Source organism: Gorilla gorilla, chromosome 20, assembly GCF_029281585.2.
Source record: "Gorilla gorilla gorilla isolate KB3781 chromosome 20, NHGRI_mGorGor1-v2.1_pri, whole genome shotgun sequence".
NCBI classification, from domain to species: domain Eukaryota; kingdom Metazoa; phylum Chordata; class Mammalia; order Primates; family Hominidae; genus Gorilla; species Gorilla gorilla.
In genome coordinates, this window is record NC_073244.2 from 11,407,505 (window position 1) to 11,433,746 (window position 26,242).

The window sequence follows — 26,242 nt, forward strand, 5'->3', positions numbered from 1 at the left end:
ATCAGATAACACTCAAGTTCTACCTCATAATTAGTTTATGCAGAATAGATTTCAATCTTAGAACAGAACACATTACAAGATAAACTGTAAGTCTCCCCTATCCTGTCACACGTAATTTTGTCTCAATTTGTTTTCTTTTTTTTTGAGATGGAGTCTCACTGTGTCGCCCAGGCTGGAGTGCAGCGGCACAATCTCGGCTCACTGCAATCTCCACCTCCTGGGTTCAAGCGATTCTCCTGCCTCAGCCTCCTCAGCAGCTGGGACTACCGGCGTGCATCACCATGCCCAGCTTATTTTTGTATTTTTAGTACAGATGGGGTTTCACCATATTGGCCAGGCTGGTCTTGAACTCCTGACCTCGTGATCCACCAGCCTCGGTCTCCCAAAGTGCTGGGATTACAGGCGTGAGCCATGGTGCCCGGCCTCAATTGGTGTTCTAAGTAAGCCATCAACAGGGAGATGAAAATCTAGGATTCCTGTTAGATTCAGAGTAGTCTGATTTTCCACAAAATATCTAAAAGTTTCCAAATATTTCAAAAACACTTCAAACCTAAGAAAAAAAATTGCAAAAAAATGAGCAAAGGATAAAAACAGGCATTTTCAACAAACCAACAAAAAAATGCAATACCCATCTAGTAACCAAAGAACTGCAACATAAAATAACATATTGAGTTAGTGATGTGCTGGCTCTCCCTATATTCCACCCATTTCAAGTAGGTCTTTGTCATTTTTCAGCTCAAGAACTTTTTTTTTTTCCCCAAGGCAAAAAGGCAAAGGCTGCCATAAAGTCGAGAATCATCCTGGGTTTTGTGACCACAAAATAACTATTTGATAGAATTCTGCTAGGAATTGCAAAAGGAGGCTGGAGGAGATCAAGAGTGGAAACCTTGAGAAGAAACTTGAGGCTCTATATGTATCAAAAACCTTACAAATGTGCATACCCTTTGTTCCAGGAATTTGAGTCTTAGGATATCTGACAAGGAGTTCAAAACATAGATATCTGTCCTATTATACCTGTTAAACACCCAAAAGGGAAAAAATTACAGCACATTTTCATTCAGATATGGTTCACAACCAGGGGGGAATGGCTGGCAATGTCTGGAGACGTTGTTAGTGGTCATGACTTGGGGGAACGCCATTAGCATCAGTAGCTAGTGATGCCGCTCACGACCCTGCAATGCACAGGATACTCCCCAACCCCAGAGAATTCTTCGGCCCAAATTGTCAACAGTGCCAATGCTGAGAAACCCTGTGGGACACCATCCAATGTCTCACAATATTTAAAGAATGTATGCTTTTAAAGAATATTTAATGAAACAGAAAAAATGCCCACAGTGTAGGCACAGTGGTTCACGCCTGTAATCCCAGCATTTTGGGAGGCTAAGGCAGGTGGCTCGCTTGAGCCTAGGAATTAAGAGACAAGTTCGGGCAACAAAGTGAGACCCCCATCTTCACCAAAAATACAAAAATTAGCCAGGCATGGTGTTATGTACCTGTACTCTGAATTACCGGTGAGAATGAGGTGGGAGGATGCTCTGAGCCTGAGAGCTTGAGGCTGCCACGATCATGCCACTGCCCTCCACTCTGGGCAACAGAGTAAGACCGAGTCTCTCTAACATACACACCCATAAAGAAAAATCAAACAGAAAAAAATACATACTTTCCCGTCTCTACTAAAAATAGAAAAACAGCCGGGCGTGGTGGCGGGCGCCTGTAGTCTCAGCTACTCGGGAGGCTGAGGCAGGAGAATGGCCTGAAGCCGGGAGGCGGAGCTTGCAGTGAGCCGAGATTGCACCACTGTACTCCAGCCTGGGCAACAGAGCGAGACTCCGTCTCAAAAAAAAAAAGAAAGAAAATTAAACATAAAAAACCTGCAGGGTCTACACCTTAAGAGTCTCACTCACCACTGTTATCAATAATCACTCAAGAAATGCAGTTTAATTGCATGTCTCGCAACGTGAGCTTTTTCCAGTCTATCATTTAAGACGCCTAACAACGCTAGCAGGTTTTATTATCTGCATTTGACACATGAGAATTTGGTTGAGCTCCAAAGCTGGCACTCTAAAACTCAGCTGTCCCACTTCGCATTATATCTAAACACAGCATATCCTTTTGAAATACGTTGTCTAAAAATGTTTGGTAATTGCACCCAATTTCTAGGCCCCTAAATAGTAGCCTGCAGTGCCCACATAGGCCGGAAATAGGAGAAATGCTGACCAAAAAGCATCACCGAAAAGCTAATGTGGCGCAGACAGGCGACGCCCCAATCCCCGGCACCTGGCATTGGCCAACGAAAAGCTGCCGCTGTTGGGGACACAGATGTAAGAAAATCTAACTTTAATCCCACATGGCATCTAAAACTTAAATTTTTAATCCAAGTTTTATTTTTTCCAAACCCACCTACAATGTTGTCTAGGACTCCTAATCTTGGTGAAGACTCTTACTCTGATTTATAATGAGGACGCTTTTCCCTCAACAAGTTTGGCTACTTCAATTTTTGCAAGGAAGCAGTTACTGGTGAGTTCCCAGAATGAGTCCAACTTTGGACTCAACTGAACACTGCTGCATAGTGCTTGAAACGAAAATTAACTGGTGAATTCCTCCTGATCTAACAGTTGTATGTAATCACAGGCCCTAACTGCAACCACAAAGTCCTAAGGCTCTTGTGCTTTATCCATTAGCCACGTGCCCCGACACCTCTAGAGAACATCACCAGCTCAGGATGGAAGATGAGGCCTGCAGGGGCTGAGCACCACCTGAAGACCTGGGCTCTCTCTGGGCTTGGTTACTTCTCTGAAAAAGGAATGGGAAGGGATCAGAAGCCCTTCTAACCCTCACTAGAGCTGAGGCTACAAAAGTCCTTTTTATAGCAACAGAAGAACTTTATCATCCAAGCTTTCCTGACAAAACACTAACTCCAAGTAGTTTTGAATCCACCTACGCTTTAATCTAGACATTCAGGCAGGTCTTCAAAGCACTCAGCTAAAGTTTAGTTTTTCTAATGATGGAAAGATCATTAGAAATGATCCCTGCTAGGCCGGGCGCGGTGGCTCATGCCTCTAATCCCAGCACTTTGGGAGGCCCAGGCGGGTGGATCACCTGAGGTCAGGAGTTCGAGACCAGCCTGGCCAACACGGATGGTGAAACCACGTTTCTACTAAAAATATAAAAAAGTTGCTGGGCGTGGCGGCGGGCACCTGTAATCGCAGCTACTCAGGAGGCTGAGGCAGAAGAATCGCTTGAACCCGGGAGGCGGAGGTTGCAGTGAGCCAAGACTGCACCACTGCACTCCAGCCTGGGCAACAACAGCAAAACTCCATCGCAAAAAAAAAAAAAAAAAATCCCTGTTAAATTCCTGCTAAAAGCCAAGGATATTTTCAGTAGTAAGTCTTGAACTTTACAGTTTTAAAATGAGCACCTACATAAAAAACTTTTAAACTTTATTGTTAAGCAGTTTTCCCAACCACTAAAAAAAGAAAATTCACATCATGCATAAGTTAACACCTAAACAGAAGAGATAAACCATATTTCCTGCTGTAGACCAGTCTCTCACATTCTGAATCTGCTCAGGCTGGGCCTTCTAGGTGAAATATGGACACTCACAAGAACAGCAAAAACACATCCATGTGTCAAAATTAAACTTTAACTTAAAGCTCTTATGCAACCTAACTAAAAGATTTAATCTTTCAAACTACATGCACGTTTTAAACAGTTAATGTGTTATGAAACACATTAAGAAGAAAAAGCTATTAAAAAAATGAAATTGTTAAAAATGCTACAATTTCTTTCTACTTTCTAAGCACTGATCCTCCACTGCCTGAATTTAGCACTTTTCCAAGAAAACAGGCCCCCTGCACAGGAAACCTGAATTATATTATCCTTATCACCATAAAACCTAACAATACCAACTGGGATAGTCAAAGCTTCAAAGTTTTATGGAATTCAATGCTTTCAAAAATAACTGGTATCAGCCATAAACAGGAATGAAGTATCGATACATGTTACAACACAGATGAACTTTAAGCATTATGCTACGTGAAAGCTGATGCAAATGGCCATATGTTGTACAATTCCATCTACATGAAATGTCCACAATAGGCAAATCTATGCGGACAGAACATGGGTTAGTAGTTGCCAGGGGCTGGAGGGAGAAAAGTAAGGCGACTAACTTCTAATGAGGACCGGGTTTCCTTTTTGGGTGATGAAAATCCAGAAGGAGACGGTGGTGGTGGTGGTGGCAGAGCCTTGTGTATACACTAGGAAGCACTGAATTGTACACCTTAACCTGATGAATTTAACGGTCTGTGAATTAAACCTTCACATTCAAAAACCGTAACAGTAAAAAATAGGCTGAGTGCAAATACCCCAACAATCTACTTTGGACCCTAGCAAAGCTGAGTTCTATTCGGTCTCGGGTTGGTGTCCTTTTCTTTGGGTTAAGACCTATTTTTTGAACCAGGAAGGAAGCCAAGTAGGTACATTTGGTTCCTCAGACCCGTAGAAGTAGCTTTAAGAGCTTGTCTTTCTCTAGTTGACTTTTAATCCCAATGGCAGAAGCTGAAACGTTTTTCGTATACTTTAATTGCACTTGGCACCTGTACATCTCTTTCCTCCTCTCTGTGCCGTTGACAGAGCTACCTGTTAGGTGGTGACGAGCAAAGCTAACTCTTAGTGGGGGGACACCGAGTACCAGAGAAATTCTCCCAGCCTAGAAGGCGGGAAGAGCACACTACACACCATTTCTCTAAATTCTCTGAACACTCAAGCCCCAAGCAGCATATGTACAATACCTTTAACACATCTCTTGGCTGACTTCTTGCTGGTGGCTTCTAACTCGATGCCAATTTCATCAGGATCTTGCCCCTCTTCTTTAACCGCCTATTAGGGAGAGATGAGTTTTACAACATCATTAAGAGCTGCAGGGCACACACTGTTCCTTACAAGTAACAACCTCCCATGAAACAAAGGCAAACCCGTCCTTGCAAAGAGCAACTCCGGGTCAGCTATCTGGGCCGCAAGCCCAAAAGGCGGAGGAGGAACCCCGCACAACTTGGGTCTCTCTGGGTCCAAATGACAAAGGAGAGGGAGGCTGTGAGCAGGAGCTCCAGAATTGGGGTCAAGGACCAGTTCCAAAATGGCAACTCAACTCGACACTGCCCAACCTTCGACTTTAAAGTTATATGATGAGACAAATTAGAACAGAGAGGCTGCACTTGGCCCGGCCTCGGTGAAGGGCTGGCCACCGCTGGTGAGGAGGAACAGCAGCCAGCCTGGGGAGATTCAACAGGTCCCTCAGTGCCTGCCACCTGCCGGGTCCAGGACTGGGCACCCACAAGCTCCCTCCCTATGCTCAAGTTGTTTGTTCCAGTTGCGGAAACAGACAATTCCCAACCCCTTAATATTTTGCATTTAGCTCCTGCTTTCAGCGAGGTGCGACACAAACGCAGGATGAGCTGGCAAGGAGGTGGGGCAGCGCATTAGGAAGGGCGCTCAGGAAGGTGATGTCTCAGGCAGACCCAAAATGACAACAAGGGGCCGGCCACGAGAAGATCTGGGGGACCCGGGTGGACAGCTTCGTAAAGGCCAAGGCCCTGGGGCAAGAACAAGCACCGCCCCCTTTCCTGTAAATGCTCTGGAGTCCGCCAGACACCCATTCTCCGGAGGAGGAAAGTGAGGCACAGAGAGAAAGGCACCTGCCCAAGGTCACAGAGCCAAGGCTCGATCGGGAGCCCCAGGAGGGGTCCTGGGGCCACCCTGGTAACGGAGAAGACCGCACGCTGAACGCGCTTGAAGAGAAAAGGTGGAAAGAGGATAGGAAGGGAGGCACAGAGACGAGCGGTGACGGGCCAAGGTCACACAGCCGGCCCCCTGGGTGCCCGACACCTCGAGCCGGGGTCGGCCAAGACGCGGGGCGAACCCAGGGCGCCCCGGGTCCGGGAGCCGCGGTGACAGGTGCAGGCGGGGGCGTGCCCGGGCCTCCTGCGCCACCCCCGAGCCCCGCGCCGCCTCACCTTCTTGAGCCGCTCCATCAGGACGCTCTTGTTGCCGCCCGTGTCCAGGTTCCGCTTCTTCAGCTCCGCCCGCAGATCGATCACCCGCAGCTCGCTGAGCCGCCTCGTCCCACTCTCCGCAACGCCCGCGCCGAGAGAAGCCGTGCCAGGGCCCGAGTCGCCCGACCCGGGCAGAGTCTCCGCCATCGTCGCGTTCCCGTCTTCGCCACCGACTCAGTCGCACACCGCCGGCAGCTATAGCGGCTCTGAACACAAAATGGCGCCGCCTAAGAGGAAAACGCACTCGTTTCCTCCCGCCCCGCTTTGCGGCCGCGCACGCGCACGCGCACCACCCCCACCAGCGTACTTAGCAGCAAGGACGCTCGCGCGTCGACCAACCGAGGGTTCCCCGGCACAACGCGCAAGCTCTGAATCTGCAGCTCGCATGCGTCCCGGCAGTTCCCGGCGGGAGGCTGACGAGACGCAACGCGTCTGCGCACATCCCCGCGTTGTTCTCACTGCGCATGTGCAGTTGCAACCGGGATACTAGCCCCTTCGCTTGGTGCGCCTGCGCAGAAGCGAGGCGCGCTGGGGCGACTGGAGCGGTTCCCTTGCAGGCGGCGCCATTTTGTGCTAGGAGCCTGATAAAACCGGCCCGGTTCTGTGGAAAGTGGGCGGCGGAGCCAGGGTCCCTGGAATGGCGGAGACTCTGTCAGGCCTAGGTGATTCTGGAGCGGCGGGCGCGGCGGCTCTGAGCTCCGCCTCGTCAGAGACCGGGACGCGGCGCCTCAGCGACCTGCGAGTGATCGATCTGCGGGCGGAGCTGAGGAAACGGAATGTGGACTCGAGCGGCAACAAGAGCGTTTTGATGGAGCGGCTGAAGAAGGTGGATTTGGGGCCCCGAGGGCGGGCACAGGGTGGGTCTGGGGTCCTCTTGGCCGCGACGGTGGCTCGCGGGCCCTGGCGTCCGCCCCCGGCCCCGTTCGCGGCCTCCCCGTACCTGGCGCTCTCGCGTCCCCCGGCTCCTCCGAGGCCCCGGCGAGAGTTCCTTGGCCGGCTGGGCCTGGGTTCAAATCCTAACGCCGCATTGGGGCCAGGAGAACCACAAAAACGGCACGCGTGCAGGAGAAACGGTGACGGGTGACATCGTCCACTGAGAGGAGGGTTCTCCCCTCGTCTCGTCCCCGCCTCCGTACCTGGAGGGGAGACCCTGAAACACTCACTTCCTAGGCGAGGGGAAGGGACTCGGCCAAGGTCACACGGCCGAGGACGGGTAGCGTCGGGATTTGAACCCAGGGCCTGGGATTCCTGATTTGGCTGCTTGGTTTCCCCAGGGAAGATACTTTGTGACCCACAGGGGACCGACCAGCCTGAATCGGGGCTGATTTACAAAGGAAACACCCGTAGGACATACTCAAAGGGAAAAATAGAAAAAAAACGACCACAATCCAGTTTTCACGGTTTGCCGGTACTCGCTCGGTGAAGTAACACGGCAGGAAGGAAAAGTGGTGTTGACGGTAGCGATCAGAAATGTGAAATGAGGGGAGACCCGGGGTGGACTTTAAAACCAGCCTCAGAACTGCCCGGGAGGCGGGCAGAGCCTGGGCTCCCCCAGCTCCGTCAGTCTCTCTGGACTTGGGGACCCTGCCAGCTCTCAGTGGCCTGATCTTGGGCGTAGGAGACCTTGAACCCCTTCTGAGTCCTCTTTTCTATTCTTTTTTTTTTTTCTCCTGTAAGAAGCAAAAAAGCAATAGGATTTTGGTTTGGGGATTAAATAAGGTTGCGTGGAGCAGGCTTGGCGTGCTGCCTGGCGCATGTAAACACTCGGTGTGTGGTTGCCATCACGATTCGCTTTTCCTCTCTGTGCCACCACGAGTCCTCATATGCAGATCGGGGGCTCTAACGCCTACCTTGGGGGATTCAAAGGGATCCCTAGGAAAAGCAGAGAGGCAAGTAAAGGTTAGCCACCTGCGGTTTCCTTATTCCTGTAGCTTTCTTTCTCTGCCTTTCTTCCACCTGGCTACTCTGGGACCTCTGCCCTGTAGTTGCTCCGCCTGGCCGCCCACCCCCCAGCCCCTGCGGGCAGTGGGGCTGGTGACACATGCCACCATCCTGACTCCGGAACTACGGAGATCACAGGGCTTTATTATTAATTGGTGATGAGAAGAAGTAGGGATTTTTTTTTTTTTTTTCCTGATGAGAAACCCTGGGCTCAAGGGTGGATAGTTGTCTCGGCCAGAGTCACATGGGCCTTTTAAAAGCTCAAGCTTGTGTTTCTTTTCACTGTGGATTCTCTTTACTCAGATAAGGCAGGAAGCCCACTGATCTACATATTTACCCAGAGAAAATGCAGAGAGTGGAGATTGGCGGCTGGTCAGGTGTGGTGCCCCGCCACCAGGGCCTCGCATCAGCTAAGCCAAATTAAGAGGCTTTATCCTTTTTTTCTCCCTGGACGGTCCATAGGCCTGAAAAGCTGCTGTGATCTTCCTGTCAAGCTGGTGACTGAGACTTCCCATCACTCACTGTCATCTCTGAGAGCACAGATTTGTTCCTTCTTCCTTCTCCTTTTCATTTTCTTCAAGATATGGTCCCAAAACACGAATACCGCCAGCCTATATCCCTGTCTGCTACTCACCCAAGCCAGTCTGGAATTGCTGATCTCATTCTCTTCCCGTTTCTGTCATCCTGTTGGTGTCCCTTTCTTGGTTTATTTTTCCAGGAAGGGCAAAAGAGCAAAAAGGGGAAACAGGACACCTGCCTAGGGTATTGCTTCTCTTCTCCTGGTGGTGTTTCAGAATTGCCTGTCCCTGGGAAAAGGGTGAGGGACTTGGTGATTGTACTTTTCCTTGATCCCAGGAAAGAACTTCAGTCCCTTTTCTGGCTTCTGAGAGGAGAGATTTTTGTTGCTGCTGGTAAAGATGAGGTGTGGAACCCCCAGGCCCTATCTCAATTCAGACTTACCCACCTGGGAAACTTGGAGGCTTCCAAACCTCTGCAGATAAAACATAGTACATGAAATGATGTAAACAAAACTTGTGCTCATGGGACAGGAGAGTAAAGACTGGAAAAATTATCAGTAAAACTTAACCTGAAGCTAAGTTTCTAGGGATGTCATCGTGATTGACATGTTCGGTACTGATGGCTTAGTTGATGCCAGGCACTGTGCTGAGGATGGGCATAGTTGAAGTGAATGACAGAGTCCTGGGGTGGGAGGCTGGGCGTGCCAAGAAATTCTTATAATTCAATATCCGATGAGGCACAATCACGTAGTGGTTGAGAATGAGGTACTGGAGTCAGTCGTGAATGTACATGATGGGGATCGGATGAGGTCATGCATGTCGTGACGGGTCTCGTGCGTAACACACAGTAGGATCCCAGCCAGCGAGCATTAATATTCTGTCCACACAGTACTGAGTACAGGCACGGCGTGGAGGGAGTCCCTGGAGGGTTAAAGAGTATTTTGTGAGTAAAGTCAAGGGAAATGGAGAGTGTGCCTTTCCCTTTTTGAGTTCTTCTGGGCTTAGGAAGGAGATGAACCAGATAAGCCTACTGTTTGTTGAGTGCTTCCTTTTGATGGCTAGTAGAGTCCTCACAACAGCCTTCCAGGGTAAGTACTATATTATTATTAGCCGCATGTTCCGGAGGAAGAAGCAAAAACTGAGCACCTAAGTAAACCTGCCTGGGACCACCAGCTAAGAACTGGTGGCATCAGTCGGTCTCCAGTGTAGAGCAAGATAACAGATGAGTGGATGGGCCACAGGTCCTGGGTGGTGAGGGCGGCAGCAGCTTTTTGATCTTAAAAATACAGTTTCCTTGTCACCTGAGAGCTCTCTGAAAGCAGTGTGTGAGCTGGCTTTTTGGATCAACTTTACTTTTCCCTTCTTTTTAGGCAATTGAAGATGAAGGTGGTAATCCTGATGAAATTGAAATTACCTCCGAGGGAAACAAGAAAACATCAAAGAGGTCTAGCAAAGGTATGGAGGATTTCATAAGCAAGTTTCATGTTAAGTGCTTTCTTCAAAACGAATGCATTGCTAATGTGCCTCGTTTACTTGTCTGTGTGTTGGACTTGTGAACCACTCTGAACCGGGAGCCTTCAGCGAAGCTTTGCATTTTCTTTCAAGATCTCTCTACTGTGTTTTGTTTTCTTGGTATCTGGGAATTCCAACGGAGGATGGAAGGAGTATTTGTCCTTTATTCATTTTCCTCTGTAGATTGTCAGCGGTCCTTAAATAAGGAGTCTTTCGGGAGTCAGTCACAGTGGCGTGTGCCTGTAATTCCAGGCGACTCGGGGCTGTGGTAGGAGGATCACATGAGCCTGGGAGTTCAAGACCAGCCTGGGCAACATAGCAAAACCCAGCTCTACAAAAAAACTTTTAAAGGCCAGGTGTGGTGGCATGCATCTGTAGTCCCAGCTGCTTGGGAGGCTGAACCGGGAGGATTACTTGACCCCAGGAGGTTGAGATCAGCTTGGGCAACATAGGGAGACCCCCATCTCCACCAAAAAGAAATTAGCCAGGCATGATGGCATGCACCTGTGGTCCCAGCTACTTGGGAGTTTCAGGAGGGGGATCACTTGAGCCCAGGAGCTCAAGCCTGCAATGACCTAATGATTGCACCACTGCACTCCAGCCTGGGTGACAGAGGAAGACCCAGTCTCTCTTAAAAAAAAAGGGTGGGGCACAGTGTCTCTCACCTGTAATCCCAACACTTTGGGAACCCAAGGCAGGAGAATGGTTTCAATCTAGGAGTTTGAGACCAGCCTGGGCTGCCTCTATCCATCACCAAAAAAAAAAGTACCTAGGCATCGAGGCACGCCTGTTTTCCTAGCTACTTGGGAGGCTAAGGCGGGAGGATCATTTGAACCCAGGAGTTCAGGGTTGCACTGAGCTATCATGGCACCACTGAACTCCAACATGGAGTCCAAAAAGTAGGACTGCCTGAGCCTCCTATGCTTGGACTTGGAGAAAATAACATCCCTTTTAAACAGCACTTGGCCAAAACAGAATTGTCACTTTAACATTTCTTTTAAAAACAGCTTATACAGTAAAAGTCACATTCCACATGACATGACTCTCACCATCTTACCGAAATCTCTCTTGCCCATCCCCCACACCCTGTGCTTTAGTCAGGCCCCAAACACGTGATTTACTCTCCTGGTTCTCTGTGACTTCGCTCCGCCCACCCTTCCCCATCTGTCTGCCTTAGAGACCTAGTTCCTCAAAAGACAACTGATCCATCCCACCAATAGCAACTCGTCTCCTTAGGTCCTCTGTCCTCCCGTGGCATAGTTCCTTACCCCTTGGTTTAATATTTATGTAATCTTGCCTTCTGTCAAGAGCAGATTGATGAGGACTAGGGCTGTGTCTTGTTTATCTTTCTTTCTCCTTCAATGGTTTAACTTGGTAACACTCAACTATTGGCTTAAGAAAGAATCAGCTGAGGCAGGGCGCCGTGGCTCACACCTGTAATCCCAGCACTTTGGGAGGTTGAGGCAGACTGGTCACCTGAGATCAGGAGTTCGAGACCAGCCTGGCCAACAAAATGAAACCCCGTCTCTACTAAAAATATAAAAATTAGCCAGGCATGGTGGCGGGCTCCTGTAATCCCAGCTACTCAGGAGGCTGAGGCAGGAGAATTGCTTGAACCCGGGAGGTGGAGGTTGCACTGAGCCCAGATCGCACCACTGCACTCCAGCCTGGGCGACAGCAAGACTCCATCCCCCCAAAAAAAAGAATCAGCTGAAGCTGGGCTTGTAGACCGAATGTTCTCTTGGTTCATGTAGAGTTTTCCCTATCTGAAATGCTTGGGACCAGAAGGGTTTCGTTTTTTGGATTTTGTGCGGTATTTTGGTACACATAATGAGATAATCTTGGGATTGGGGCCCAAATCTAAACAAGAAATTTGTTTCTTATACACCTGAAGATAATTTAATACCATATTTTTTATAATTTTGTGCATGAAACAAAACTTTCACTAATTCCACACATCAGGTGTGGAATTTTCTACTTGTGGCAATATGTCAGTGCTCAGAAGGTTTCAGAGTTTCAGATAGGGTTGCCCAACCTGTAATTGAAGGCCTGGTTCTCAGGGCCCAAAACTAAATGAGATAATAACTAATACTTGGTGGTGAAGTACTGGGTTTAAATATCTGAGAGTCAGGCCCCAGTGTCAGCCACAGTGTTTGGGGTAAGTGCTGGGAGAACAGCAGAATGAAGTCACTTCTGTGGCTCATGATATATTGCGTGTTTTTGCCTTTACTCAAGTAAATTTCTGCCAAGGCAAAGAGTCCTGGAAAATCAATGGAGAAAGAAATAATAAAAGCAAAAAACAGAGCCTGTGGATCTCCTTTTTTGTTTTCCTTTTTCTTCTGATAAAAGCAAATACTTGTACTACAGACTTTTGTTGCTGTTTTTGTTTTGTTTTTGAGATGGGTTCTCACTCTGTCACTCAGATGGAGGGTAGTCGTGCAGTCATAGTTCGCTGCAGCCTTGAACTCCTGGCCTCAAGCAGTGCTTTCACCTCAGCCCCACAAAGCGTTTAGATTTCAGGTGTGAGCCACTGCGCCCGGCAGGCTTTAAAATACGTGCATGGGAGTAAAAAGCAGAAGTTGTTCACAGTCGGGACAGCCCGCTACTAAAAGTTAGGCATACTTCTCCAGACTGTGTGTGTATGTACAATGTTTAAAGGTAAACTTAGGCCTGGGTTACAGAGCAAGACCCTGTGTCTAGAAAAACAAAAAGTTAAATAAAAGTCAATGAGCTGCGCATGGTGGCACACACCTGTAGTCCCAGCTACTAGGGAGGCCAAGGTAGGAGGATTGCTTAAGCCCAAGAGGTCAAGGCTGCGGTGAGCCATGAGTGTGCTTCTACACTCCAGCTTGGGCACAGAGTGAGGGGGAAAAAGTAAATATATAGGTATGTGCACACACCTGTATGCATATTTCTTTTTTCATTAAAAAAAACCCGTGATCTTGCTGTACAAAATCTCATTGTTTTTTAACAGGCTAATAATCTTCTGTATGAATAAATACACCACAATTTAGCCCATCAGTCTTTTTATTACTAGACGTTTGGAGATTTTTGTTTCCAATTATCACTCGGTACTTCCAACATTCAGTGTTTGCACGAACCAGAAATAAATACCTTTGTGTGGTCAAAGTAATATAATTTTTGATAACTTAGTGAAAGGAGAATTCTAGACTCCAAGGATATGGCCTTTTATTTTCACATAGCTAGTTTACAAATAGCTGTCCCGGCCAAGTTCAGTGGCTCACGCATGTAATCCTACCACCTTGGGAGGCTGAGGTGGGCGGATCAAAAGATCAGCCTGGCCAACATGGCGAAACCCCACGTCTACTAAAAATACAGAAATTTGCCAGGTGTGGTGGCGGGCGCCTGTAATCCAAGCTACTCAGGTGGCTAAGGCAAGAAGATAGCTTGAACCTGGGAGACTGAGGTTGCATTGAGCCAAGATAGTGCCACTGCGCTCCAGCCTTGGCGACAGAGTGAGGCTGTCTCAAAAACAAAAACAAAAACAAAAAGCTGTCCCAGGTTGTACCCTACCAACAATGGGTGAGAGTGCCTATTTCACTAAACTCAACATCAAACTTACCTTGTTTGCCTGTTACTTTGTTGCCTGTTATATAGAAGAAAAGTATTACATTGTATTTATCTGCATTTTTCTGCAGGTGAGATTTTCGTTTGCATTTCTTCACAGATTATACTCTTCTGATAATTGGACATTTGTGTTGTCTGAATGGCCTTTTCATGCCCTTTGCCGATTTCTGTGCTGGGTTGTTTGTCTTATTGAGTTATAAAGACTCATATAAAATGTTTCTATTGTTTTAATCTGTCATTCAATTTAATCTGATTCGACTTGTGGTATTTTGATCACTAGGCTTCTAGATTTTATGTTACGCTTTAAAAGGACTTCTTTGCTTTTAAATTATTAAAAATATGACTGTAAGGCCAGGTGTGGTGGCACACGTCCGTAATCCCACGATGCAGGTGGATCACCTGAGGTCAGGAGTTCAACACCAGCCTGGCCAACATGGTGAAACCCTGTCTCTACTAAAAATACAAAAATTATCTGGGTGTGGTGGCGGGCGCCTGTAATCCTAGCTACTTGGGAGGCTGAGGCAGGAAAATCGCTTGAACCCAGGAAGCAGAGGTTGCAGTGAGCCGAGATCACGCCACTGCACTCCAGCCTGGGCGACGAGTGAAGCTTCGTCTCAAAAAAAAAAAAAAAAAAAAACTATATGTATAACTCTGTTATATATAGAAAGAATAATATGTATGGTTTTATTTTTACATTTTACATTTGGAGGTTTAATTAATTTAGAATGTATTTTGCATGTGGTGTGAGGTAGGCAGGGATGAAAACATGAAACATTTAGGCTGGGCGTGGTGGCTCACGCCTGTAATCCCAGCACTTTGGGAGGCTGAGGCGGGCAGATCACCTGAGGTCAGGAGTTCGAGACCAGCCTGGCCAACATGGTGAAACCCCGTCTACTAAAAATACAAAAATTAGCTGGGCATGGTGGCGGATGCCTGTAATCCCAGCTACTCGGGAGACTGAGGCAGGAGAATCACTTGAGCCTGGGAGGCGGAGGTTGCAGTGAGCTGAGATCATGCTGCTGCACTCCAGCCTGGGCAACAGTGCAAGACTGTGTCTCAAAAAAAAAAAGAAAAGAAACATTTGTCATCAGAAAGATCACTTCTGCCCCTCCCAGTGCGTCTCCCCTCCCAGCCCCTGCAAAAATAAAAGTCGCTGTTGTGATCACTTTCACCAGATACAAGTTTTACCCATTCTAGAACTTCATGTAAAATGGAGCCATGCAATACTAGCTCTTTTGTGTCTCATTTGTTGTTTTGTTTTGCTTCTTGTAATCAGTTTTATTCTAGAAATTTACAGTACATTTTGATATCTGATAGGGCAGGTCTATAAGTTTTCTTGAATTATTTTCAACTACTTTATCAGTGGGTTTTATCAAGATTTTAACTGAAAATAGAGGGACTGCTGTAATGTGTGAATTCAAAATGCTTTAAAATTCCAGAGAGCATATCTCATGTAATCTCAGTACTCCTCCTATTGCTTGGACTTGGAGAAAATAACATCCCTTTTAAACAGCACTTGGCCAAAACAGAATTGTCACTTTAACATTTTTTTTAAAAACTGCTTATACAGCAAAAGTCACATTCCACATGACGTGACTCTCACCATCTTAGCAGACTCTCGAAATAATTATCAGGGGCTGTGCGAGATGGCTTTCGTCTGTAAGCCCAACAGTTTGGGACACCGAGGCGGAAGGATCACTTGAGCCCAGGAGTTGGAGAGCAGCCTGGGTGACATAGTGAGACCCCATCTCTCCAAAAAATTAGAAAAATTAGTCAGATGTGATGGCGTGCATCTGTAGTCCCAGCTACTCAGGAGACTGAGGTGGGAGGATCACGTGAGTCCAGGAATTTGAGGTTGCAGTGAACCATGATTGGGCTGTGATTGCTCTCCAACCTGGTAGCAAGACTCTGTCTCGAAAAAATAAAATAATTACCAGGAAACTAAATTTATTTGTAGTGTCATCACAAAGTACAAATTAATAGGATGTTTTATGGTGTTTGAGAATGTTTTGTAACTGGAGATGCAAAGTTGGCCTGTTTGCTTGGTTAAGTATTACCCAATCCTTTGCTGCTGGCTTGTTTTGTTTAGTTTTTGTTCATTTTGGCAATTTCATACTTAAGTTGTAAGAATAATGCAAGGAATTCCCATATACCCTTTACCCAGAGTCCCCAAATATTGCCATCTGACAACATTTGCCTTGTCCTTTTCTCTCGTTGTATGTATGTTTTTACTACGCCGCATGGTAAGTTGCAAGGCGCATATGCCCCTTTGCCCTACGTACTGCAGTAAAGTAAGGATATTACCTAACTGTAGATGTCCAGATCAGGAAATTAACATTGATACAATACTGCCACCTCATCTTAGTCCTCATTTAGATTCAGTAGTTTGTTCCAATAATATTCTCTATAACTCAGACAAAAAATGTCCAGTCATGCATTGCATCAGGTTGTCATGTTTCCTTAGTTTTCTTTAATCTTGAACACTTACACTTATTTTGTAGTTTATTTTTGTATTTGAATTGTTTTGGGTTCTCCCCGCCCCATAATAAGGATCAAGTGATACGCTTGTCAGAAATACACCAGACATGTTGTATTCCTGTTTTTTGTTTTGTTTTGGTTTGAAACCGGGTCTTGCCCTGTTACCCAGGCCAGAGTGCAATGGTGCAATTGTAGGTCACTGCAACCCTGAATTTCTGTGCTCAAGCGATCCTCCCACCTTGGCCTCCCAAAGAGTTGGGATTACAGACATGAGCCACCACGCCCAGCCTATATTGTCATGAGAGTATACTATCCAGAGGCACATGCTGTCAGTTTGAGCCATTATTGGCCATATTAGCTGACTTCAAATGCTATTGGCCAGGTTTCTCCACTGGAAAGTTACTGTCTTCCTTTTCACAGTTACATTTGTGGGGAAGATACTCTGAGACTTTGTAAATATCCTGCTCATCGTCCATTAGTTTCAGCAACCACCAGTTCCTGTCTATTCATTTATTCTGGTAGTTGCCAAATGGTGATTTTTTAATTTTGTTATTGTTTGTTTATTACTTGGTTTACTGACATAAGGAATAGCTTGCCCTTCGCCCTCATTTATCTGTGTGAACTTAGATTATTTTATTCCATAGGTTGAAAGCCTTTATGCTTATTTACTACAATGTGCAAAACGTTCCATTGGGAACCCTGTCAGACAGGCTCCCCTGTCGTTTCCATGTGTTCATGCCATTCTTGGGATACTTTTTTACCTTCTGGAATGGCAGGGTACTTGAGTCTCATCTTATGCTTTTCCTGCCCTTTCCCCAGAATCAGCCATTTCTTCCAGGTGCCCTGGGTCCTTTTGAGGGGAGCTATTAGAAACCAGGGTCTGGAGCCAGGCGCGGTGGCTCACGCCTGTAATCCCAGCACTTTGGGAGGCCGAGGCAGGCGGATCACGAGGTCAGGAGATCGAGACCATCCTGGCTAACACGGTGAAACCCCATCTCTACTAAAAATACAAAAAATTAGGCAGGCGTCGTGGCGGGCGCCTGTAGTCCCAGCTACTCAGGAGGCTGAGGCAGGAGAATGGCGTGAACCTGGGAGGTGGAGCTTGCAGTGAGCCGAGATTGCGCCACTGAGCAAGACTCCGTCTCAAAAAAAAAAAGAAAAAAGAAACCAGGGTCTTGGAACTTAGATGTACTTCTGTAACTAGGATGTCAACTCCTGGTCCAGTACTTGGTTTGTGAGATCTACTGGGCTGATTGTACCTCAGGAAATTAAGTACTGTGAAAGCAATCCGAAGCAAGCCAAAAACAGCTTAAGAAAGGTGACAAAGCCCTCATGAACAGTTTGGCAAACTTGCTAGCTGGTTAAAATTGTTGATCACTTCTCCAGGATTTTTTAGGTGACAGTTATATCATTAGTGAATCAAAGAATTAAGCATGTTGCCAGATTGACATTGAAATGTACATAACATTCTTAAATAGTAAATACAATTAACAGGAAATTTTCAAGTCCTGCAAAATCACTAATTAGAGAAAAATTTCCTAGATGTGATGACTTTTTAGCAGAGAAAATTTTCCTAGATATGATGACTTTTTATCAGAAAATTGTCAATTTTCTCCAGAGTAACCTAAAAGGAAATTTTATAATGTGTTCCATAATAGTCTAAAAAGAAAATGCACAAGGATAACTAAAATTCTGGGGGGGAAGGGGAATACAGGGATTTCCTCTAATTTTGATGATAGGATATTGCAAACAACAGAAAGTTTGAGCGTTTGTTCATTTGATGGTGGGGGAAAGCTCTAATCTTATCTCTTCTTGTGTAAAATAGAAATTCCAGCTAGTTTAATACTTTTTATAATATAGTAATAAGAAAGACCTGAAGTAAGAATAAAACTGAGAAACAACAAAGAAAGAGAAATTTGGCTACATAAAAGTTTTAAGTCTCTGTTAAGAAAGGTATGCAATAGTCTGGGAGAAAATATTATAGCACAGAATAAGGAAGAAACTAATATCCAGAAAGCATTGAATGTTCTGACAAATCAGTAAGGAAAACAGGCAACCCTGTCAACAAGGAGCAGAGACTATGAACAGGCAATTTACAGATAAATGAAAAAGCAGATGTGGCCTAGAGACCAAAAGATTCCCTTGCTGGTAGTTGCAGAATAGCAAATTTTGAAATGACATAAGATTTTTGCCTATCAGACTGGTAAAAATTTACACAGTTCTGCAAGATGCGGTGACTCAAACCTGTAATCCTAGCACTTTGGGAGGCTGAGGTGGGCAGGTCACTCTAGGTAAAGAGTTTGAGACCAGCCTGGCCAACATGGAGAAACCTCGTCTCTACAAAAAAATACAAAATTAGCCGGGTGTGGTGGCACGTGCTGGTAATCCCAGCTACTCGGGAGGCTGAGGCAGGAGAATCACTTGAACCCAGGAGGCGGAGGTTCCGGTGAGCCGAGATCACACCATTGTACTCCAGCCTGGGCAACAAGAGCGAAACTCCATCTCAAAAAAAAATTTTTTTTACACAGTTCCTGTTCTCCCACATTGGCAAGGGTATTGGGGAAGGTGTAGGTGTTGGAGACAATAAATTGCTACAGCCTTTTTGAGAAGGCTGCTAACGTGGGTAACTGCCGTAGCATGGAGTCAAAGATGGAGGTGGATCAATACGCAGTACATAAAAATGTCCAAGGCCTGTTAGTAGTTTCTGTAACTTGTGTCATTGCTCACTAACAATAAGATTTCATCTCATCACAAGCTTATTTCCATATGTATCATATAATGTATGTAGACGCAAGACGATGTCCTGAAGCACCACCAAGCTGGTAACCTCTTAAGAGGACAGTAGGGAAAAGGGAAGGTATTATAGCTTTATACTTCCTATACTTAGGAGGATGAATCTTCTGTTACTGCAGTAAAGTTTAATAGGTATATTTGCATAATTAGGGAAGTGTGTTTGTGTAATCAAATCAGAAAGTAACTAACCACCCACATGCAGCCCTGGGTACTATGGGAGCATCCCAGCAGAAGTCCAGGGCAGCAGAGTCAGCAGTGAGATTGGACAGTCTCTGAGGCAGAAGCTTAACAGAAGGCAAGAGATGGAATCCCAGGCAGGGAGCTATGAGCAGGCGATAGAGGCGACGACGGTCATGCCCATAGCTGAGACCACAAACTAGGGTGAAGAGCTGAGGTAGAAGGATTCGAGGGGCACATTGGCCTTGATACTAAAGACAAATCAATGGCTCTTCAGTTTTTGCCAGAGTTATACTTTTCCCATTTGCATTCATTTTTGGTTTTTCTAGACGTTTTTATTCTCTGGAGAGTACTGTTTTTCCTCAAGTAGTGATGATTAATAAACATTCCAGTCAGGGATGTGCTTTATATGTTGAAGATTAAACATTTTGAAGATTGCATGTTCTCTCGACATTTCCAGTCACATTTTACCTCGGGGGAGCTTTCCCCTGAGAAGGATTTGGCTGCAGTGTACCTGTACATACTGCTTGGGAGAAAAGTGGTCATAGAAGTGGAAAACCCTGATTCTGTTTGATGAAAATCTAGTACCCCTCCTGAGGAAGAGAGAACACCGTATGGAGGGCAGTAAGTTTCTGATAAGTTAGTAGATTTTTCCTATTATCTGGAATAGGATTGGACAGAAACCAACATACGTATCATAGAATTGTAGCAACTTTATCAAATATAATCATTCTGTGGCAATGCTCTGGTATCTGTTCCCAGCATGTTTACAGAGACCACTGGGTTGAGTTCCAGCTGTTTTTTAGACCTCGAGGCATGTTTTGCCAAAGAAATAATGGTATAAAATGGGGATGGATTTCCCAGCCAACTGACCAAAACATCATGTATTGAATTCTGTTATCAGTTTGATAGTCCCCTATCTTTGTAAATAAGGTAATTCTAAAAATATGAATGAAATTAGAATATTTAAACCTCAATTGCAGTACAAATAATTAGGTTTGGAATTTTTGTCTTTGGCTTTTCTTTTTTTCTCCCCCCAGGATGTTACATATTTATCCAGTTACAAGAATAGTTTCTAGTATAGACAAATTAATGTCTTTTCTTTTTTCTTTGAGACAGGGTCTGACTCTGTCACCCAGGCTGAGTGCAGTGGCACAATCTCAGCTCACCGCAACCTCCGCCTCCTGGGTTCAAGTGATTTTCCTGTCTCAGCCTCCCGAGTAGCTGGGATTACAGGTGCCTGACACCACACCTGGCTAATTTTTATATTTTTAGTAGAGACAGGGTCTCACTGTGTTGACCAGGCTGGTCTCAAACTCCTGACCTCAAGTGATCCACCCACCTCGGCCTCCCAAAGTGCTGGGATTATAGGTGTGAGCCACAGTGTCAGACCTTGTTTCCTTAATACTGCTTGAAACAACACTTAGCCTTAAAAAAATTGATTTTCGGCCGGGCGTGGTGGCTCACGCCTGTAATCCTAGCACTTCGGGAGGCCAAGGCGGGTGGATCACGAGGTCAGGAGATCGAGACCATCCTGGCTAACACGGTGAAACCCCGTCTCTACTAAAAATACAAAAAATAAGCCAGGCGTGATGGCGGGTGCCTGTAGTCCCAGCTACTCGGGAGGCTGAGGCAGGAGAATGGCGTGAACCTGGAAGGCAGAGCTTGCAGTGAGCCAAGATCATGCCACTGCACTCCAGCCTGGGCTACAGAGCCAGACTCTGTCTCAAAAAAAAAAAAAAAAAAAAAATTGATTTTCAGGCTGGATGTGGTGACTCGTGCCTGTAATCCCAGCACTTTGAGAGGCCCAAGCAGGAGACTCACTTGAGAGCCTAGGAGTTCAAGACCAGCCTGGGCAACATAGTGAGACCCCACTGCTACATGAAATACAAAAATTAGCCGAGCATGGTGGCACATGCCTGTAGTCCCAGCTACTCGGGAGACTGAGGTGGGAGGATCCCTTGAGGATCCCTTGATGCTGGAAGGCAGAGGCTGCAGTGAGCCAAGACATGCCACTGCACTCCAGCCTTGGTGACGGGGTCAGACCCTGACTCCAAAAAAAAGTAGACTATTCTTCACATTGGGAAAGAGGCCTGGCAGGAAGTAGTTTTCCCAAAGTTGTGTGTTTGATCAGCTTTTCTCCCATGTTCTTCAAAAAGCTGAGCACCGCCTTCTGTAAGGAATGCTAGGAAGCTGTGCTGGCATTAGATCTAAAACACGAAATGATGCTACATTATTCCTTGCCTTTGAGATGTGGTCTTGCAGAGTCTATTTCATGGATTTCATGCATGTGATTTTATTCTTCACATGGAAGACAGTCAAAGAGTTTAATTTGAGCACGCCTATTCCTGACACCAGAAATTTCATTTTTGCCATGCCTAATGACTTCCATTTTTGCTTCAGTTCTGTTATTTCTGGTATCATCGTTTACATTTTTCTATTCTCTACTCATTTTATCATTTGTATGAAAAAGCAAATGACTATATAAATACTGCTGTTTGGTTGAAGGTGCCAGCATGCCTGCCCTTGTGAACTGTTGCAAATGTTATAAATCATCAATTAGTAAGAAAAATTGGGAGGTTGCGCAAGGGGAGTTGGGGAAATGACTTCCCTGTTCTTAGCATTGTTGGCTGAGAGGAGAAGTATGAACCTAAGAAGGTATGCAGCCTCTTGATGTTTTTCACATTTTTAAAAATTACTAAACTCTTTTTATTTTATTTATTTTGAGATGGAGTCTGTCTCTGTCACCCACACCAGAGTGCAGTGGCTCAATCTCATCTCACTGCAACCTCTGCCTCCTGGGTTCAAGCGATTCTCCTGTGTCAGCCCCCCCACCGAGTAGCTGGGATTACAGGCACCTGCCACCATGTCCTTCTAATTTTTGTATTTTTAGTAGAGATGGGGTTTCACCATGTTGGCCAGGCTGGTCTCAAACTCCTAACCTCAGGTGACCCGCCCACCTTGACCTCCCAAAGTGCTGAGATTACAGGTGTGAGCCACCACGCCCAGCCTAAAATTACTAAACTCTTGAAGAAAAACCTGGAGTTAAGCCATACCTTCCAATCGTTTTTTAGTTTCTTTTTTTTTATACCTAATCTTAGTCTTTTTTTTTTTTTTTTTTTTTTTTTTTTAAAGACAGTCTGTCTTGCTCTGTCACCCAGGCTGGAGTGCAGTAGTGTGTTCTCGCCTCATTGCAATCTCCACTTCCCGGGTTCAAGTGATTCTCCTGCCTCATCCTCCCCAAGCTGGGATTACAGGCACCTGCCACCACGCCTGGCTAATTTTTTTGTATTTTTAGTAGAGACGCGGTTTTGCCATGTTGGCCAGGCTGTTCTCAAACTCTTCTCTTGACCTCAGATGATCCATCTGCCTTGGCCTCCCAAAGTGGTGGGATTATAGGCATGAGCCACCATGCCCGGCAAGTATTTTCTATTTAGAAAAACATGGTAATGCCACATATCTAAAACTGGAACAAAAATAACAGATCAGTGGAAGAGAATGGAAACAAGTAATCCCAGATATAAATACAAATATAATATTGAGGAAGCCAACATTTCAAATTGGTCGGGGGCAAGTACTATTTAGTCAGTGGTGCTGGGAAATCAGTTTCCAAATGGGACAACTATTGGGAAAATAGTCTCACTCAACATGAAACTGAGAGAATAAATGTTTAAAACTTCAAAAGAACTAAATACAGCTGTATATTATTTAGCCTTCAGTATGGAGGAGGACATCCAAGCATGAAGGTATAAACCACTTACATTTTAAAAACAATTAATAGCTTGGCCACATAAGAGTGAAATGGGCCAGGGCACGGTGGCTCATGTCTGTAATCCCAGCACTTTGGGAGGCTGAGGCAGGTGGATCACCTGAGGTCAGGAGTTTGAGACCAGCCTGGCCAACATGGTGAAACCCCATCTCTACTAAAAATACAAAAATTAACTGGGTGTAGTGGCAGGCGCCTGTAATCCCAGCTACTCAGGCGGCTGAGGCAGGAGAATCACTTGAACCCAGGAGGCAGAGGTTGCAGTGAGCTGAGATCAGGCCACTGCACTCCAGCCTGGGTGACAGAGCAAGACTCCGTCCCAAAAAAAAAAAAGAACAGTGAAGTGTACTCAAAACCTGTAAACAAAATTTAAAAACTGGTAAAGAACTGGGAAAATATGTTTTGTACATATGATATATAAACTTCAAATGATGGGGGATGGAGCCGAAGTGTTTTTTTTGTTTGTTTGTTTGTTTTGTTTTGTTTTTGAGATGGAGTTTTGCTCTTGTTGCCCAGGCTGGAGTGCAACGGCAGGATCTTGGCTCACCGCAACCTCCACCCCCTGGGTTCAAGCGATTCTCCTGCCTCAGCCTCCCAAGTAGCTGGGATTACAGTCATGCACCACCGCACCTGGCTAATTTTGTTTTTTGTTTTTTTGTTTTTTTTTAGTAGAGACAGGGTTTCTCCATGTCAGTCAGGCTAGTCCCGAAATCCTGACCTCAGGTGATCCGCCTGCCTTGGCCTCCCAAGTGCTGGGGTTACAGGCGTGGCCACCGCGCCCGGCCGGAGCCGAAGGTTTTAAATAGTGGGGTGTAAATCAGAAATTTTTAGAAAAGTACAGGTGATCAACAACAAAAAGCAAATGACTCAAAACAATTTGAGTAGTCAGGAGATAAACTCGTGTTAAAACAGTATTCCTTTTCTTACCTAGCATATTGGCAAAGATAAAGAAAAATAGCAAATTTTTAGCAGAGATTCAAGAAAGATTGGCTTTTTTTTTTTTTTTTTTTTTCCCCTGGAGACGGAGTCTCGCTCTGTTGCCAGACTGGAGTGCGGTGGCGTGATCTCGGCTAACTGCAACCTCTGCCTCCCGGGTTCAAGCGATTCTCCTGCCTCAGCCTCCCGAGTGGCTGGGACTACAAGCGCACGAGATTGGCACTTTTTAATTCGCTGTTGATGGAAATGTATAAGTTAAAAAAAAAACTTCCTCTGCAATTTTTGTTTTGTTTTGTTTTTGAGACAGAGTCTTGCTCTGTCATCCAGGCTGAAGTGCAGCGGCATGATCTCAGCTCACTGCAACCTAAACCTCCAGAGTTCAAGCGATTCTCCTGCCTCCGCCTCCTGAGTAGCTGAGATTACTGGCAACCGCCACCACAACCAGCTAGTTTTTTGTATTTTTAGTTGAGACAGGGTTTCGTCAGGTTGGCCACGCTGGTGTCAAACTCCTGACCTCAAGTGATCCACCTGTCTCGGCCTCCTAATGTGCTGGACTTAACAGGCATGAGCCACCGTGCCCAGCCCCTCTGGAGTATCTTGATAGTATGTGGGTTTTTTGTTTTTCTTTCTTTTTTTTTTTTTTTTTAACCGAGTTTCGCTCTTGTTGCCCAGGCTGGAGTGCAGTGGCGCAGTCTCGGCTCAGTGTAACCTCCGCCTCCTGGGTTCAAGTGATTGTCCTGTATTTTTAGTAGAGACGGGGTTTCACCATGTTTTCCAGGCTGGTCTCGAACTCCTGACCTCAGGTGATCCGCCTGCCTAGGCCTCCCAAAGTGCTGGGATTACAGGCGTGAGCCATCGCATCCGGCCCTTCTTTTTTCTTTTTAAGCATTAAAAATGTGCATACTCGGGTGTGCGCAGTTTCCGTGGGAAAACATGTTCCTTAACTAAAAGGCAGCACATTTGCAACAAATAATTTTTCCCTCAAACAAGGACACTTGGGATAGGAAGAAGGGCAGAGCTGAGGACAGGTCTGGTCCTGTTCAGCTTTACTAAGAACCTGTTTTCTGCACTTCTACTTCCACAGCTCAGACAAGAACGGAACCTCTTCTGCTTGGGGGTGGGGCAGGGCTGTCTTGTCCGGAATGACCTCATTCCTGGATTAGGAAGTGTCCCTAAGTAGTGAGGTGTCTCAGATGTTTATAAAGTGACCACTTGTGTAGTGCTCAGGGCATTGTTGCTTCTGTAAAGTGCGTATCATTTGATCTCATGCTGTAAATGATTCTGTCTTCAGGGCGCAAACCAGAAGAAGAGGGTGTGGAAGATAACGGGCTGGAGGAAAACTCTGGGGATGGACAGGTATGTGCAGCCTTGCGAGTGAGTAACGTGGTGGATGGACCAGTGGCGGTCACATGATGGTTCGGTCTGGTTGTGTCACAGGAGGATGTTGAGACCAGTCTGGAGAACTTGCAGGACATCGACATCATGGATATCAGTGTGTTGGATGAAGCAGAAATTGATAATGGAAGCGTTGCAGATTGTGTCGAAGACGATGATGCTGATAACCTCCAGGAGTCCCTGTCGGATAGTAGAGAGCTAGTCGAGGGGGAAATGAAAGAGCTTCCGGAGCAGCTTCAGGAACATGCTGTAGGTAACCGGCAATGTCTCTAGAATGTGCCCTGAATGTATCAGTTCCACAATTAAAATAGGTGATCAGTTTCATATTGGGAAGTAAGTTGTTCTGTAATGCCAGTTCAGTAGAATAAGGGTCAGTTGGTTCAGATGATTCTGAACCAATTTGTTTTGTTGAAAGGTGATGTCTTATAACATTCACATGTACTTGCTATCCATTTGCAGCATACAGTATGAGACATTTTGAGGACAACCATTCAGACTCTTCCTGTTGCAGGACTTGATCTGTGGTGTTATGGCCTAGGTACCTTGAAAGCATTGAACTAGGAAGAGGTTAGAAGTTGGTGTTTTCCTGTTAAGAAGCAATTGTTGAGCTGGGTGCCTTGATGCACTCATGTAATCCGGTAACTCAGAAAGCTGAGGCGGAAGGAGCAGCCCAGGAGTTCAAGGCTGTACTAAGCTATGATTGTGCAATTGAACTCCAGCCTGGATGGCAGAGTCTGACAGAACCCTATCTCTTGTTTAAAAAGAACAAACAAAAAAAACAGCCAGTTGATACCTATCTTAAGAGTTAACCTCAAGTATTAACCTGGATGTTGTTTTTAAACCTAAATTTTTTTCCTGTTAGAAACACATCAAATGGATAGTAAGATTATAGTGGGTAGTATTTCCTGAATACTACCTACCAGGCATTGGCATTATGCCCTTCCTTTCTTTTTTTTTTTTTTTTTTTTTTTTTTTTTGAGACAGAGTTTTGCTATTGTTGCCCAGGCTGGAGTACAGTGGCGCGATCTCAGCTCACTGCAACCTCTGCCCCCTGGGTTCAAGTGATCTCCTCCCTCAGCCTCCCGAGT

The 26,242-nt window shown here is 45.8% G+C and overlaps 2 protein-coding genes across 6 annotated transcripts in view; one reads left to right on the top strand and one right to left on the bottom strand.

The window, feature by feature from the left end:
• The window catches only part of SAFB2 (scaffold attachment factor B2), a 36,036-nt gene extending 29,532 nt beyond the window's left edge, over positions 1 to 6,504 (bottom strand). Inside the window, exons 1-3 of one of the 2 annotated variants that reach the window (XM_055371367.1) lie at positions 6,358 to 6,504; positions 6,012 to 6,256; positions 4,791 to 4,878 (exon numbers count right to left, since the gene is read on the bottom strand). In XM_055371367.1, the coding sequence (XP_055227342.1) occupies positions 4,791 to 4,878; positions 6,012 to 6,197 (274 nt within the window). In that variant the 5' untranslated portion in view covers positions 6,198 to 6,256; positions 6,358 to 6,504. Of the gene's footprint in view, positions 1 to 4,790; positions 4,879 to 6,011; positions 6,278 to 6,357 lie in introns of both variants that reach the window. The other variant, XM_055371366.2, reaches the window with a different exon arrangement.
• SAFB (scaffold attachment factor B) overlaps positions 6,362 to 26,242 on the top strand; it is a 45,584-nt gene continuing 25,703 nt past the window's right edge. Inside the window, exons 1-4 of one of the 4 annotated variants that reach the window (XM_019015661.3) lie at positions 6,362 to 6,876; positions 9,880 to 9,964; positions 25,051 to 25,115; positions 25,197 to 25,403. In XM_019015661.3, the coding sequence (XP_018871206.1) occupies positions 6,688 to 6,876; positions 9,880 to 9,964; positions 25,051 to 25,115; positions 25,197 to 25,403 (546 nt within the window). In that variant the 5' untranslated portion in view covers positions 6,362 to 6,687. The remainder of the gene's footprint in view (positions 6,877 to 9,879; positions 9,965 to 25,050; positions 25,116 to 25,196; positions 25,404 to 26,242) is intronic. The other 3 variants (XM_019015660.2, XM_019015663.3, XM_004059793.4) reach the window with 3 other exon arrangements.